Here is a 13,740-nt window from a genome sequence, read left to right on the forward strand (position 1 = left end):
TAGCAAAATTTTGCAGGGTGTTATAGCAAAAACAACATGTGGAAATGACATCCCCACTCAATCCTCTTAAACACCTCCATTCATTATGAAATGTAGATGATATCCTAAGCATCATGTTTCCTTCTTCATGCTCAACAAAGACATAAGTTGTACCTTTCCTCCTAGCTTCTACATTGTCATGCACACAACCCACATCTTATGCTCAAAAAATATAATCAATTGATCCAACCATGTTATCGAAATAACCTTGTTCCTCTTGAGAAATTATTTCCTAAATAATGCCCCAATACCACCTCAAAATCATCCATCAATAATGTAGTGAAATCTGCACATCCATGCCACTCACCCACCTGTATTTGAACCAATGAGGTAAACCCATTGGATTCCTTTTCTTTGGAGTTTATTACTTTCACCATGTTGTAGAATTCAACCATCATTCTCTTTCCACACTTTTCTTCATGAAATTGTGTAATGGCTACCTTATTTTTCTCCCAAGGTACTAATCCTCATATGTGATGAATTAATGAACAACAATAGAAATCATGATCTAACATACCTGTAAGAACACACCTTCCATTAGAACTATGAACTTCTCCTCAACTCAGTTACATTTCGAACCCTTTTCCATATTTAACCGCAGCCGAGTGATCTTTGCAGCTCATCTCTAATGCATTATCATTTTGCGCTGATAACACCTACTGTGACTCTTGAGGACTCATCTCGACCCAAGCGTCCATACATCCTCTAATTGTGTGGAACCAATGTCATTCTTCTTAATGGTTTTCCCAACTTCATTATACTAGACTTTGACAACACCTCTCTCCATTTGATTAAGTAATTAGTAAAATATTTAGACTTTAGAAAAGTCTCTTAGTTTAGTTGCAAGTTCAACCAAAATCCCTGAGACACCAAATTAAAGTAGGTGGCCCAACAACATAACATCCAAACTTCATATATAAAACTCTGTGAAAACATCCTCTTTACAAAAATCAACCCAAACTACCCTTATAATATGTGGCATCACTTGATCTGCAATTACAATAGTGGAAATATAACAGAGTTAATCCCCACATGACCCTCGACCTAACGAGACATAAAAATGCCAAACTACAAAGACCCAGAGGCCCCTACTCCTACAAGTACTGCGTGGCCTCAATTTTCTAACTAACTTTCTTTTTGTGCACTTTTGTTTTGCTATGATGTGCCCTCTACATTAGGTGATTGAATTTATCCACCAAACTATTATGTATCTTATGCTTTTCTCAATTGGTCTTTTCAACCAATTCATTGGTCCTCCTTTTATACATATCCGCATGCTCACTTGAACCATCATGTTAGTTTAGCCAACATGTCATTTTGACTCCTATACCCCTTCATCACCCCATGCAACATCATTTGTCATGCCCATATGAACCTGGTGTAACACTACCTCCCACCCCCTTTTCCTATCATGAGTTGTGGGAAGTGTTACCTATTTACTTTAACCCGACCTCCATCATCTGTTATGAACATGTGGTTACAAAAACCTCTTTTTTTTAAGTTTTCAAATCTCCCAAAAAATGAAACCAATGCATTCATCTCGTTGAGATATTTTTAACAGTAGAAATTTCACCTCAATCCAACTCCTAGATTGAAAACCATGTTCCTTTGAATTTTAGCCAATCACAATAGGCCATTTCAGCATTGTGTTGTGACGTGGTCCCTTTCTATCCCACATGGTGTTGTCACATCAATGTAGGCATGGGACCCACCGAGACCCTCCCCATGGCTTTTTGCAACACGTCCCTGTTATATCTATTTTGTGCCCATATATGGTTGATCAACATTGTATCAAACCTTACCACCACCAAACCCATGGATCTACGGATCCACTCCCCGCTTGAACTAAATCTGGCCCAATGCTCGTCCAAGCTTTCACAAGTGTGCGTACCCTCTCCATCACCATAGCCTCAAATATTTGAATCCATTTCCCTGCATATAAAATCTGATGCAGGACGCCCATAAGGGATCTTGTCCACATCATATCTACTTTATCATTGTCATGTCAATGATGTCCAGGGTAGATCCCCCATGGAATTGCCATGTTAATGATGTCTAGGTCATATCCACTATGGCATCACCATGACAACACAGTGTGGATCACATCATCAATTAGGTTCCATGTGGCATTTACACGGTCCCTATCACACCCCTGTGGCATTGCCATGTCAACTCAGACATGAGCCCCACTAAGTCTCTCGTTCCAGTGTTTTGTGTTGTTTTTCCATTATATTCAGCCCCAAAATGATCGGATTTCCACACAACGATATTGTTCTTTCCCCCCGCTGGACATGGGACCTTGGATGCAATGACTTTTAAACTGTGAAATCTTCCCTACGAACATATGGTCGTGTGCATGTGCCTCTACCCCCGTGTTGGAAAACGTAACTAGTTTTGGTCTTCATAATTGTCAATGTACTCAAATCATTATGTATATCTTATGTTACAAGATATATATATATATATATATATATTATTTTGAGCATGGGTTTCATGTTCCATTTTGATGGTCATCTAGGTCAAGCATGTTCTTCATGCTTCTAAGGTTTTTCATATTTTTCTTCAGTCAAAAGAGTCTTTACCATTTGTATAAGACCCTATTATTCTTCATCATGTTTGTATTGAGGAGGCTAGTGTGATTGCTAGGGTTTCGCATTTCCATCATCGTAAATTCAGGGAAGCGCTTGAGATTGAGAAGAGGCCTAGCAATCTTAATAGAGACGATGGCTGGAAAGTTAGTAGATGTTGGGTCCCTGCGCTCTCTCTTCCTAGTTAGCTTCCGCCCTCCTCCTTTGAATTTAGTTTTGTTTTTATTTATTATTTATTATCTTTAGTATTATTATTATTATTATTATTATTATTAGTTTTGTTATTATTACTATTATTATTATTATTATCTATTTATTCTTTTGTTATATTATTATTTTTATTATATAGTATTATTTAATTATTTTTTTGTTTTTAACTGCTGTATTATTTTATATTTTTATACATAATATTTTTATATATTTCTATATTTACTAATTAGGAAATAAGTAGTTATTATTATTTATATATTAATTAGGTGATTTATTATTATTGTTCTTACCCCTAATGTAACTATATTTATATTTTTTATATATTTTTCATAAATTAAATTATTAATTTATTTTTAATTTTTATATAGCTTTTCATTTATTTATTTATTGAATGGATAGGTGGTTTATTATTATTCTTTATAAATGATATTAATAATTTATTATTATTTTTCTTACTCCTAATATAACTAAATTTATATTTTTATATTAAATTTTATATATTTTTATTTACTTATTTATTTATTATTTTATATAATTTTCCCTTATAAATAAGTGGTTTATTATTGTTCCCCCTTTATATTAAATAAATAATTTATTGTTTTTTCTTACTCCCGTTATAACTAAATTTATATATATAAATTTATTATATTTATTAATTTAATCAAGAAATAAGTGGTTTAGTATTATTTAGGTTATTTATTATTATTGTTCTTACCCCTAATGTAACTTAATTTATATTTTTAATTAAAATGGTATATGTCTATTTCTATTTAGTTATTTAATTATTTTATTTTTTACCCAATTTAACCTGATTCGACCTTGCGCCTTGAGTCAACCTCTTACCCAGGTAACCGTTGGTGTCTCTGCTCTAGTGATTTAAATATGATAAGCTGGATCTGTTCTTCAACTTGTCCTGACGATGAACCACACTGGTTGGTTCGAAACGCGTCGACAAATGACTTTCTTTGTGATTTTCGCCGAAAAATTCTCTCTAAAAAGACCCTATTAGTCAAGTTTTAACATGTAAAATAAAATTGAAGCTGGAAGTTGGTTGAAGCATGTTTGAATCTTGTTGTTTGAGCTAACCTTTGAAGGGCTTATTGGAGGGTTGACTTGGTGCTTGGAGGAGGACTTGGTTTAGGGTTTTGGGTCTTGGTTTTCTCATTTGAAGCAAATTATATAAGAAGAGAAGAGATTATTTTAGGGTTTTCCCTTTGGAGGGGTTTTCCCTTAGTTTGGAGACTATATCTTGTCTCCATTGTCTTTAATGTTTTTTCTCTTGATAATTGTTTGATGAAAAGATCTAATAAAGAAACATAAGAAGATAAATAAAATTCATAAGAAATTATTAAGGTTAAAGATAAATTGAATTAATATCTACCCTACTACATTCTCCAACACCCTGTGCACCACTAGATCCCTGAATCCTAAATGTAGAAGACATACATGAAGAATGGGATCTAGTCCCGGATCGGATCCAACCTCTGCTTAAGTGTTGCCCATTTCCAACCCTCAGATCACCAGATGCGAAAGTTTTTAATGGGGGATATCTAGACCTTAATGATATCCAAGCCCATATTCAGTTGAGTACTCCATGCCAGCTTCGCACCCTAGAGGCTCAGATTACTTAATTGCACTAAGAAAGAAAGAAATATGGAAATTTGATGGACTTCTTAAGGTAGGGGGCAACAACCCAAATGCCAAATTTTCTGAAGGAGATGACCAAGGCTTAATCATTGTCCTCCAACTCGTGAAACAAGTCTGTAAATCACTCTTAAGATGTTTTTAGAAATTTCTTAACATGGTGAATTATGAGTAAATAGTTGGAGTTATGCGCACAACCTTATACTTATCTAAATGAATTGAAGTGGCTAGAATCTAAAGGAGGGAATTCAACTTTCCACGCAACCATAGGCCAACAACACTATAATATCTCTTGCATGTAACCACCCTTGATCCATAACCAAAGTCTAAGGGAATACTTGCTCGAGGAAAATTCACACCAAGGCTTAGTTAAACACATAGGAGATGGATTCCATTATTCAGATGGTTTTACAACTAATCTCTAGTAGTAAGTACCATAATGACTCTTTTACTCTCCGAGATCAATCATAGGGCTTCACCCAAGGCCCAAATGGGGTATTTCTCAATTCCAAGAGACTAAATCTGGTATCCAAGTGGTTTCACAGTTATTTTTTGATGGCAAGAACTACAAGTTCTGTAGTACATTATATAGGTGGTTTAACAGCTCTTCCAACAAGCACCACAATGGCTCATCTTACCCTTTCAAGTGGTTTAATAGTCATACGGAAAGCACCCAAGTGGCTTAATAGTTATTCAATAAGCACTAAGTGGTTCAATATCCAACATAACCTCTCATTGGCCATTCAAGCTTAGGCACACAGTCCAGAGCCTTCACATAGTAACACAAGGGATGATACCCCAAATCTCAGAGCACAAGATTAGGGAAATTCTAGTCTAGTTTAGTCATTTTCACTGGTCTTCCAACCACTTCCATCTCTTCTTCTCTGCAAGGCATTTTTTCTAGGTTTCTCCTTGGCCAATCACTTTTATGCCACATGTGTTACAGGTCTCTCTTTGCATACTCTTTTTTTTATTTGTATACTCTTGTTATGTTTGCATGTTCTCTATTGTGATCTCCCTTTTGTTCCCCCGTTGACATTCACTTTCCTCCCAAGACAGTTGTTCCCCTATCTTGATTCATGAGAAGGGGACAAGGATGGCACTGCCCTCGCCCCTACGCTTCCCATTCTAGAACTGCAATCCATATTAGTGTAGGCATCTCATGGTCATGGTGACAAGCAAGGAATTAAATGCAGTTGGTCTAAGCATGCTCACAACACCCCACAAGCAACCTCCCCTTAGAGCTTTGGATCCATTTCACCCCCTTAAGCCAACCATCAATTTTTATTTTTATTTTTATAAATTTACGTAAGTTCAAAAAATATTCACACAGTGATATTTACATATACGGGATGCAGTGAAAAGGGATGTTAGATACCCCACCCCCTTAATGGAACACCATCCTCAGTGTTGTATAAACAGAAAACAATTACAAAAACTGAAATTTATATTTATAGCTCTTACATTCATTTATACAGTGAAAAAGGACTGGTAAAGCACCCTCATTTGATATGTCATTACCCAGGTTGCTTCATTTGGTCCAAAGTGCTTCCAATGCACTTTGACCTACTCTATTATTTGATTATGAAGTGTGGTCTACCTCCAGTCCCAAATGCACAATGGTTTTGGTTGAAATTCTCCCTCGGATTTCACTTGTATCACAAACCAATCCAAAACCTAATTATTGTCACATGCATACTTCTTAAGCAAATAAATTTGGAAAACATCATGTGCTTTCACTGTGGCTGGTAAGGTCAATCTATTAGCCACTAGTCCCACTCTTTCCAAAATATGAAACGGTCCACAAAATCTGGGTCCCAACTTAGTACAAGACCCAACTCTTAGTGAACTCTTGCTTGTTCTTATGCAAAGTTATACATGCTCTCACAGTTGGAATTCTTTGTGCATTCTCTGTTAATCTACGTAACTATTTTTCCTACCATGGGAATTAATAATAATAAGCAAACATTTATTGCTTTTTAGAACTAGATGTAATCATCACTTGCATATTCAAGGGGGAAACCTCCAACATGAGAAGAGCTCCCAATACAATAATATTCACTTAAAAACTAATTACATAGCTTACATTACTATATATATTTTTTAATTTATCACGACCCTAACCACCTAGTGGACCTCCATAAATAAAGACTAAACCGCTAAATAATGGACCTTCTTTAATGAGACCACTCACATTTATTGATTTCACACTTTATTGTATCATGGGTCTTTATTTAATAGTGATAGCCCTAAATATGTTAAGTGATAGCCCTAAATATGTTAAGTAACAATGTAATCCACTAGCTAGGGGAGTTAGGGTGGAACCCTAACACTAAGATGGTATTGAAGATTGAGATCCAACTATAATTCCTTCCCCTGACTTTGTTTAGACATTCATTGTATAACCATATCATGTCGCATTACTTTCAACCATTGAAGATCTAATTATAGATCCACTCTCTTAACTAATTGATTTAAATCCTAATTCCTATCTTAGTCACATCCCCATCTACCATAAAAGTGTACATAATTCCTCCCTTTTGATGTTGGCTCAATTTTAATATCTCCAAGTAAACCTTTTTATTTGCACTTGGATCTTCTATTCAAGCTCCAATTGGATATGGAATGAGAATATATGTTAGCCTCATGGCTAACAAACTAGAACAACATCTCAATCTCACCCTTAATTTATTGAGGAGCAAACTATATTGTATCTATTTCTTCATGCTCTGTTGAACTCGCTCTTACCCATTCCTTTACCACTTCCTTTGGATGGTCCACTATTTATTCTTGAAATGGCCTTCCCATAATTTGCTTTGTAGGATAGAAGCAAGGCCCCTTAAAACAATGTTTAAAAATATGCATATATTTTCTGGTGTTGATCTAGATGATTACATTGATTAATAAATGACATCAATAAAGGTATCAACAAGAAAAATCCCAGACACTAGAGAGAAGCATGTAATTTCCTTACCATTTTCATTTTCATCAACATTTGGACCTCATTGTGAATATTGTAGCATGTTGGTAATAAGGTTTAACAGCCCACACTTAAATCAAAAGGAAAGGCAATGGAACCACTAGGGATTTAGAATCTGATTTTATGTCATTTAGGCATAAATTCTACTCTAGGCACCAATGTTGATCTTGAAGCATTGGGTTTAGGCACTACTCTTGATCATGAATATATATGTTATGTAGAAAATCCAACTAGAGTGTAAACAACTTGATTAGAAAAAGTAAGATAAACACCTATTTGGGGAAAGTGACACAGTTCCATCCTAGCTTCTTTATGCGAAACAAGGACACTTACATCTCCATGTTGATTTCCTTTCCTTCTACTTCAACATGCTCTAATCTAGACTTTAATGGATTCCACATTGCTTCGATCATCATGTGGCCTTCCTCATTTCTATGCAACTCAAATGCTAGTTTGACTTATTATTCATTGCTACAAGTGCTTTAGGTGGATCATCCAACTTATTGAACAAATTATAGATCTAGGAACAAAAACCACTACTAGAACATCATTGGTTGGAACTACAGGTAATGGAATGACAAACATATTGAAGCATAAGTAATAGATATTGTTTGGCCATTAACAACACAAATATGTTATGTTTAAAGCTCTAATCATATAATGTACTAGGGTGTAAAGGCTTCAAGAATCCATTGTATTAAGATGATGATCATCTACGTCCACCATACCCTCGATCTAGTGCTTGAAGGAGACATCAAAAATGTAAGCCAATAAGATGGCATATGAATAGTTTTCAAGATAATTAAGTTAAATAAAAAACTATTTTGGCCCAATCAAATCATAGACAAAGTAAATTGTAGCAAAACTTAAACTGGTTTGACATATATTAATACACCATTGTTGTTATTATATGCCCTCCCTGATCAGAAATGGGGACCTAAAGGCTTCTTATCTACTTACAAGAACCTCTCCCACTCCAAAGCTTATATATTCCCAAGATCTATCTTATATTAACAATTTGCGGAGTTAAAAGAACTTGAAATAGGTGTATGCTTTTAGTTTGCCTTTAACTGACCAAATGCCTTAAGTTTATTTGCTTAAAATGAGATGCAGCATACAACAGTGAAACAATGCAACAAATAAACATCATACACATAACAGCAATATAATTAGGAGTTCACCCAAACCTCTTGGGCTACATCTTCGTGAGTTCTAGTAAACTCAACTAGGCTCTTTGGATTATGGCTTAGATTCTTTTACAAGTTCTACACTCAACTCCATAGGTTTACAATTGAACCAATGGGCTTAGAATGCCATCTTACCACTGGTTGTCCTTACTCTGCAGACAGATCTAGGCTTCTATGGACTAGACTCCTTCAATTAATGCTCCGAGCTATCTTGAGCTCTAGCTTGCACCAACTCCCTGAGAATTCTGTTAACTGTCTCTGGAACTCCTTCTTATGTCTTCAGCACACATCAGACATCAGCAATATCTTGATCATTTGATCTCTTTGTTGTTCTCTTGGCTCTCAGCTCTCGGCTCTGGCTCTCGGCTCTGGCTCTCAGCTCTAGCTCTCAGCTCTGGCTCTTGGCTCTAGCTCTTGGCTCTGGCTCTCGACTCTGGCTCTTTGTCAAGCCTCCAACCTCTGGTGGCTCTTTCACTGTCCTCCCAACCTCTAGTGGCACTCTGCGAATCTACGGCTCTCTGTAGCCTTCTGTGCTCTGCAACTCTACTGCACTCAGCTCTCTGGGAAATCACCCCTTTGCCATCGCCCCAACCTTTGGTGGCTTCTCGGCTTTCATGAGCTTCTGGTTTCGCTCGACCTCCAAGTGACCCTCTACTTCTGAGTCACCCCAACTCCGCAGACTGCCTCCTCTGGGCTTACACTCAGCATTCAAGCATCTTTGAGCCTCTTGGGCTTCTTTGCGCTTCTCCTGAGCATAACTCTGCCTCTTTGTGTTATCAGTGGTTCGCTCGACCTCCAAGAGAACCTCAGCAACCTTTTGCCAGCCTTATAAATTGAGATCCATGTGCTTTTTGTAATACATCAGTTACAGTCACCTCCATTATTGAAGACCAATTGTTTCATTACAAGAATCCGTTTACAAATGGAAAGGAACCGGTGCGCATGGCCACCCGATCGCTTTGCCTTCCTCTGGCTGAAATAGCCAATACATAGGAAAACGCATGCAAAACACATCATGGGCCTTAAGCCCAAACTTCAAATAATATGAAATCATGTTTATAATTCTTATCGGGTCCGTGCCTCGATCGCATATCGCAATTGCACGTCGCATGGTGCATTGGCTCGAGGTCCATTCAACAACCCATGGTTTGTTCCGATGTGATGACCGTCATCGATCGCTGATCTCTTCCTTGCATGTTGTCATTTGACACCTCCAATTGCGATTAGCGATTAATTCCCGACTGTTGATCTGCTCCTAGATCCGACGGTCGATATGCCATTGCAATCGCTTATCGGCCTAATCGCAATCGCAAGTCGCAACGGCATCCTGTGGACTACTCTGATGTGATATACATCGCTGATCACCGATCGCTGCTTGCCGCCTATCGCAATCGCTTTATTGGCTCGCCCGGGTTCCGATATCGCATGGCAACCTATCTCCGATGCGATATGTCGAAGGTCGCAGTCAGGGATCCTTAAGGCCTACTACTCTGCCCTTTAACATTGTGATGTGATATTACATATAGAGCCTGCCCTTTATGCCTTTGCAATGCGATATTCTTTAAGGAGCCTTTAAGTCCCATTTATAAGAAATTGCCTCATTTTCTAAGGATAATGGGCAATTTTCTTTTTACCATAACTCCTTCGTCTGGAGTCCATTCTGGTCCATTCAAATTGCAGTAGATTCAGAATGAAGAGATCTATGCAATGAGACTATTTCCAAGAGATTCCTTTCACTTTCGTTTTCCTCTGTGAGAAAGATTTTTAAACTTAGAAGTCTATTCTAGATCCATTTTGGATCCCTCCCACACACATAACAAGGGTAAAATCTTGGTCATGGCAATACAAAATAATCAAAATAAGCATTGTGATTACAAATAGTCAAGAGGATCCTTAATGCAAAGGGTTAACCTTATCTGTGTGGCTTTCTCAAAATTGTTGTCGTTGCAAAGCCTAGCATGTGAAATGTTAAATTGTTGAGAAGATTCAAGCAAAATGAGTTTCTAAATGAAGAGATTCTTTATCCCATAATTTTAGTTGGAGAACCTCGTTTAATGCATGGAGAGTCAAATTGTCAAATGGAATTTGGGTGGGCAAATGTACCTCAGGAAAATGTGTAGCATATCCTTAACTTTTTTATAACATAAAAGAGCAAAGGGAGAGAAAAGATTGAGTGGACCAAAAAGAGTGGAGTGTGGCCAAATACTAAGGGAAGCAAAGATATGGCAAAAGAAACCCACCGAGGAGAGACAAATTTCTAAATGTAGAGTGGGAGGGTGGACAAATGGCCTCTTAGGCAACTCTAATGACAATTGAATAACAAATGTCTCGGTTCAACACGATCTCAAAGAACCACCATTCCATGGGTCATCTCATGTGAGTAGGCCATGTGTTAAACAAGTGCGATTTCATGTTACGATAAAGAGCTTGACCTATCATCCTTTATCACTAAAAACAATAGATGAATGAACCTCATGGAATCTTAGCTAAAATTATTCATGAATCTGATAAGAACTATGCTTGAGTAATTTAAAACCATTTAAAGCGTGAGATAAGAAAAACAAATAAAACAACTTTGACTCGTAATTATCAGAACTTTACCTTACATTAATATAATCATGCTTTTTTCATGCTGAAACTTTGACTCGTTGGAAAATCCACATTCAATGGAAATGGAAATGAAGTGACTTTAATACCCATATACAATGCCCCTTGACCCCGGGTAGATTGTTTGAGTTTTGCGTACCATTTTTACCGTGCTCTTTAATGAACACGTAACACGGCGTAAATATAGGGAACGGGTGTCATATACTTCTAAAAACTCACAAGTTATTATTACAGAAAACCAGAAGCGTGTGGTTTAGTCGATCGTGGGGGTGGGCGCTTATATCAAAACAAACGGCCCCAACGGTATTGTGTTTAGCGGTTGTCCTCCTCCACAGTCTACCATTACATTTTTTCACCGTTATCTGAGGCCGCTGTATCTCAAATGCCAAAACTGTGGGTGGGTGCTTTCTTCCCAGCTGTTGAGTTTTCAACGAACAAATAACATAAAAGCCCGCAATTTGGTATGTTCATGGCAATCACTTTGTAGCAGACATACGGTGTACGTTGGATCTGTTCAACAACAAATCGATATATGGATTCCCACGTTATTGCAGCCGATCTGGCGTCTGGTCAGGCGGAGTGCTCAAGCGATGATCATAGGCCTCAAAAATCAAAATCATGTTCTGATCAGAAGCAGCGGGTCCTGGGCCAACTAATAATTCCCCCAAGGTTTTCATCTGCCACAACAACATATTTGTTTGATAACAATAGCTAACTGTCTGTATATTTGATTTATAAGGTTACTGTTACATATTGATTCTCATCTAATTGATTGGATTTGCATTGCAGAGTAAGTGTTTTGTGTTTTGCATGCGCTCAACCTCGGTGGGAGAGCGAGTGGAATTTCAGTATAGAAGATGTGGTGCCCATCGACAACAGCAAGAGCACATTATCATCATTTAAGATAGCAGATTTGATGAAAGAGAAAGAGAAAGCAGGCAAAAGCCAAAAGGTGCGGGAGAAGATGGGAAGGGTAATTTATCACAGGCCACCTCGTGCTCTTCTTTCTGCTTAAAAGAATCAAACGCCCCACAGTATTTTTCCCTCGTTTTTTCTAGGGGTGGGCTGGATAGTTTAGAGGAGTTAAAGTTGTTCAAGGCTCTGAATTTGAATCTGGTTGTCGTCCTTGTGACAACGCCTATTCACTACCAGATGGAGTCACGATTTCTTCAAATCTCTTCTGCAATTTTTCTCTCCTTAGGTCTTGGAATTGGAATGATGAACGATTGTTTCCTGAGATCTTGGAAATAGAGCGACTCTCAAAATGTAATGTCTAGTGACTCTCAACAGATTTACCACTCAATGATATGTGATGTGTTCTTGTATTCAAAACCTGGGTCGGTGAACCTAAAGTCGTGGCTAAACTAGCTGAGCACAAAAAAATTATTGTACTGCGGCAATCAAGTTCTGTATATCTTTATCAATATACACATAGCAGCAAGATCGCTACTCCTTTCATATTCTTAATTATCTAGAAACTTGGTGTGGTTGAATGAAGTCGCTGAAAATATGAAGGTTTTTTCTTCATGGTTAAGAATATAGTGCATGGTACAATATATTTGAAAATGTATTGGAGTACGGTTTATGGTGTGAGTGGTATGGAATATTGATTAAAAGAAATTTGAGGTACGGAAAGTTGAAATTGAGTTAGGGATCATTTTGAAAAACAAGTATATTAAAAAATATTTCTTATTAGGAAAAAAATGGAACTTCAATATCAAATATAATTTTTGGAATGCTATTGACTGCGCGCGTTGTGGAGCCTCTGCGCCCCGCGCTTTCGGCCCTGAGTTTCAACTTGCCCCCGCCTGGCAGCTACTGGGCATCTGGTGCTCCCGCGCCCTATTCCCCTTCTGTCCTGCATTTCTTTGTCGACTCCTTTATCCTTGCTCCTGGCTGCCTCGTTCGCGGGTCTTTTTGTGTCTTCTCTTGGCCTGTTATGGCCCCTCCGGAGGCGCCACCGGAGGATGCCTTCCAGCAAGCATTCTCTGACCTGGTGCGTTCTCTTCCGCCTCAGAGAAATTGTCCCTCTGTTTCGAAGTTTGTTAAAAAACTGGAAGGGTTGCAGGAAGTCTCTCTGCCTCCAACCTTGCCTCGTCTGGCTGCGCTTGCCTTAGCTGAAAGAGGTCTTATTGGGCAGTTTACAGGTCTTTGGCCCTCTCCTAAAACTGTCCAAAGGTGGGTAGAAAGGAACTGGTCAGACAAAACTCAAGGGAAAATCTCTATCATATTTTGTGGAAAAGGATATTTTACTTTCCATTTTGAAACCAAGGAAGATAAGGATTTAATATTTCGAAATGGTCCTTATTTCATGGACTCCAGAGGACTGTACCTCAATAAGTGGACTCCAGATTTTGATCCGGAGCTGGACATCCCTAGTGCTGTGCCTATTTGGGTCCGCCTTCCACACCTCCCCTTGCATTGCTGGGGTGATGAGTCAGTGCGCGCATAGCGAATGTTGTAGGGAAATATATTGACCAGAGCG

General features: G+C 37.9%; 1 protein-coding gene across 1 annotated transcript; it reads left to right on the top strand.

The window, feature by feature from the left end:
- The first annotated feature begins 11,648 nt into the window (after window positions 1-11,648).
- On the top strand, window positions 11,649-12,787 carry LOC149255722 (uncharacterized). Its single transcript, XM_089457294.1, has 2 exons — window positions 11,649-11,924; window positions 12,045-12,787. The coding sequence occupies exons 1-2, from the start codon at window positions 11,788-11,790 to the stop codon at window positions 12,268-12,270; spliced, it is 363 nt and encodes a 120-aa protein (XP_089313420.1). The 5' UTR covers window positions 11,649-11,787; the 3' UTR covers window positions 12,271-12,787.
- The last annotated feature ends 953 nt before the right edge of the window (window positions 12,788-13,740 follow it).

The sequence above is a fragment of the Pinus tabuliformis genome, chromosome 7, assembly GCF_031772625.1.
Source record: "Pinus tabuliformis cultivar Carrire ecotype Pingquan chromosome 7, CPIR1, whole genome shotgun sequence".
In the NCBI taxonomy this organism is placed as follows: Eukaryota; Viridiplantae; Streptophyta; class Pinopsida; order Pinales; family Pinaceae; genus Pinus; species Pinus tabuliformis.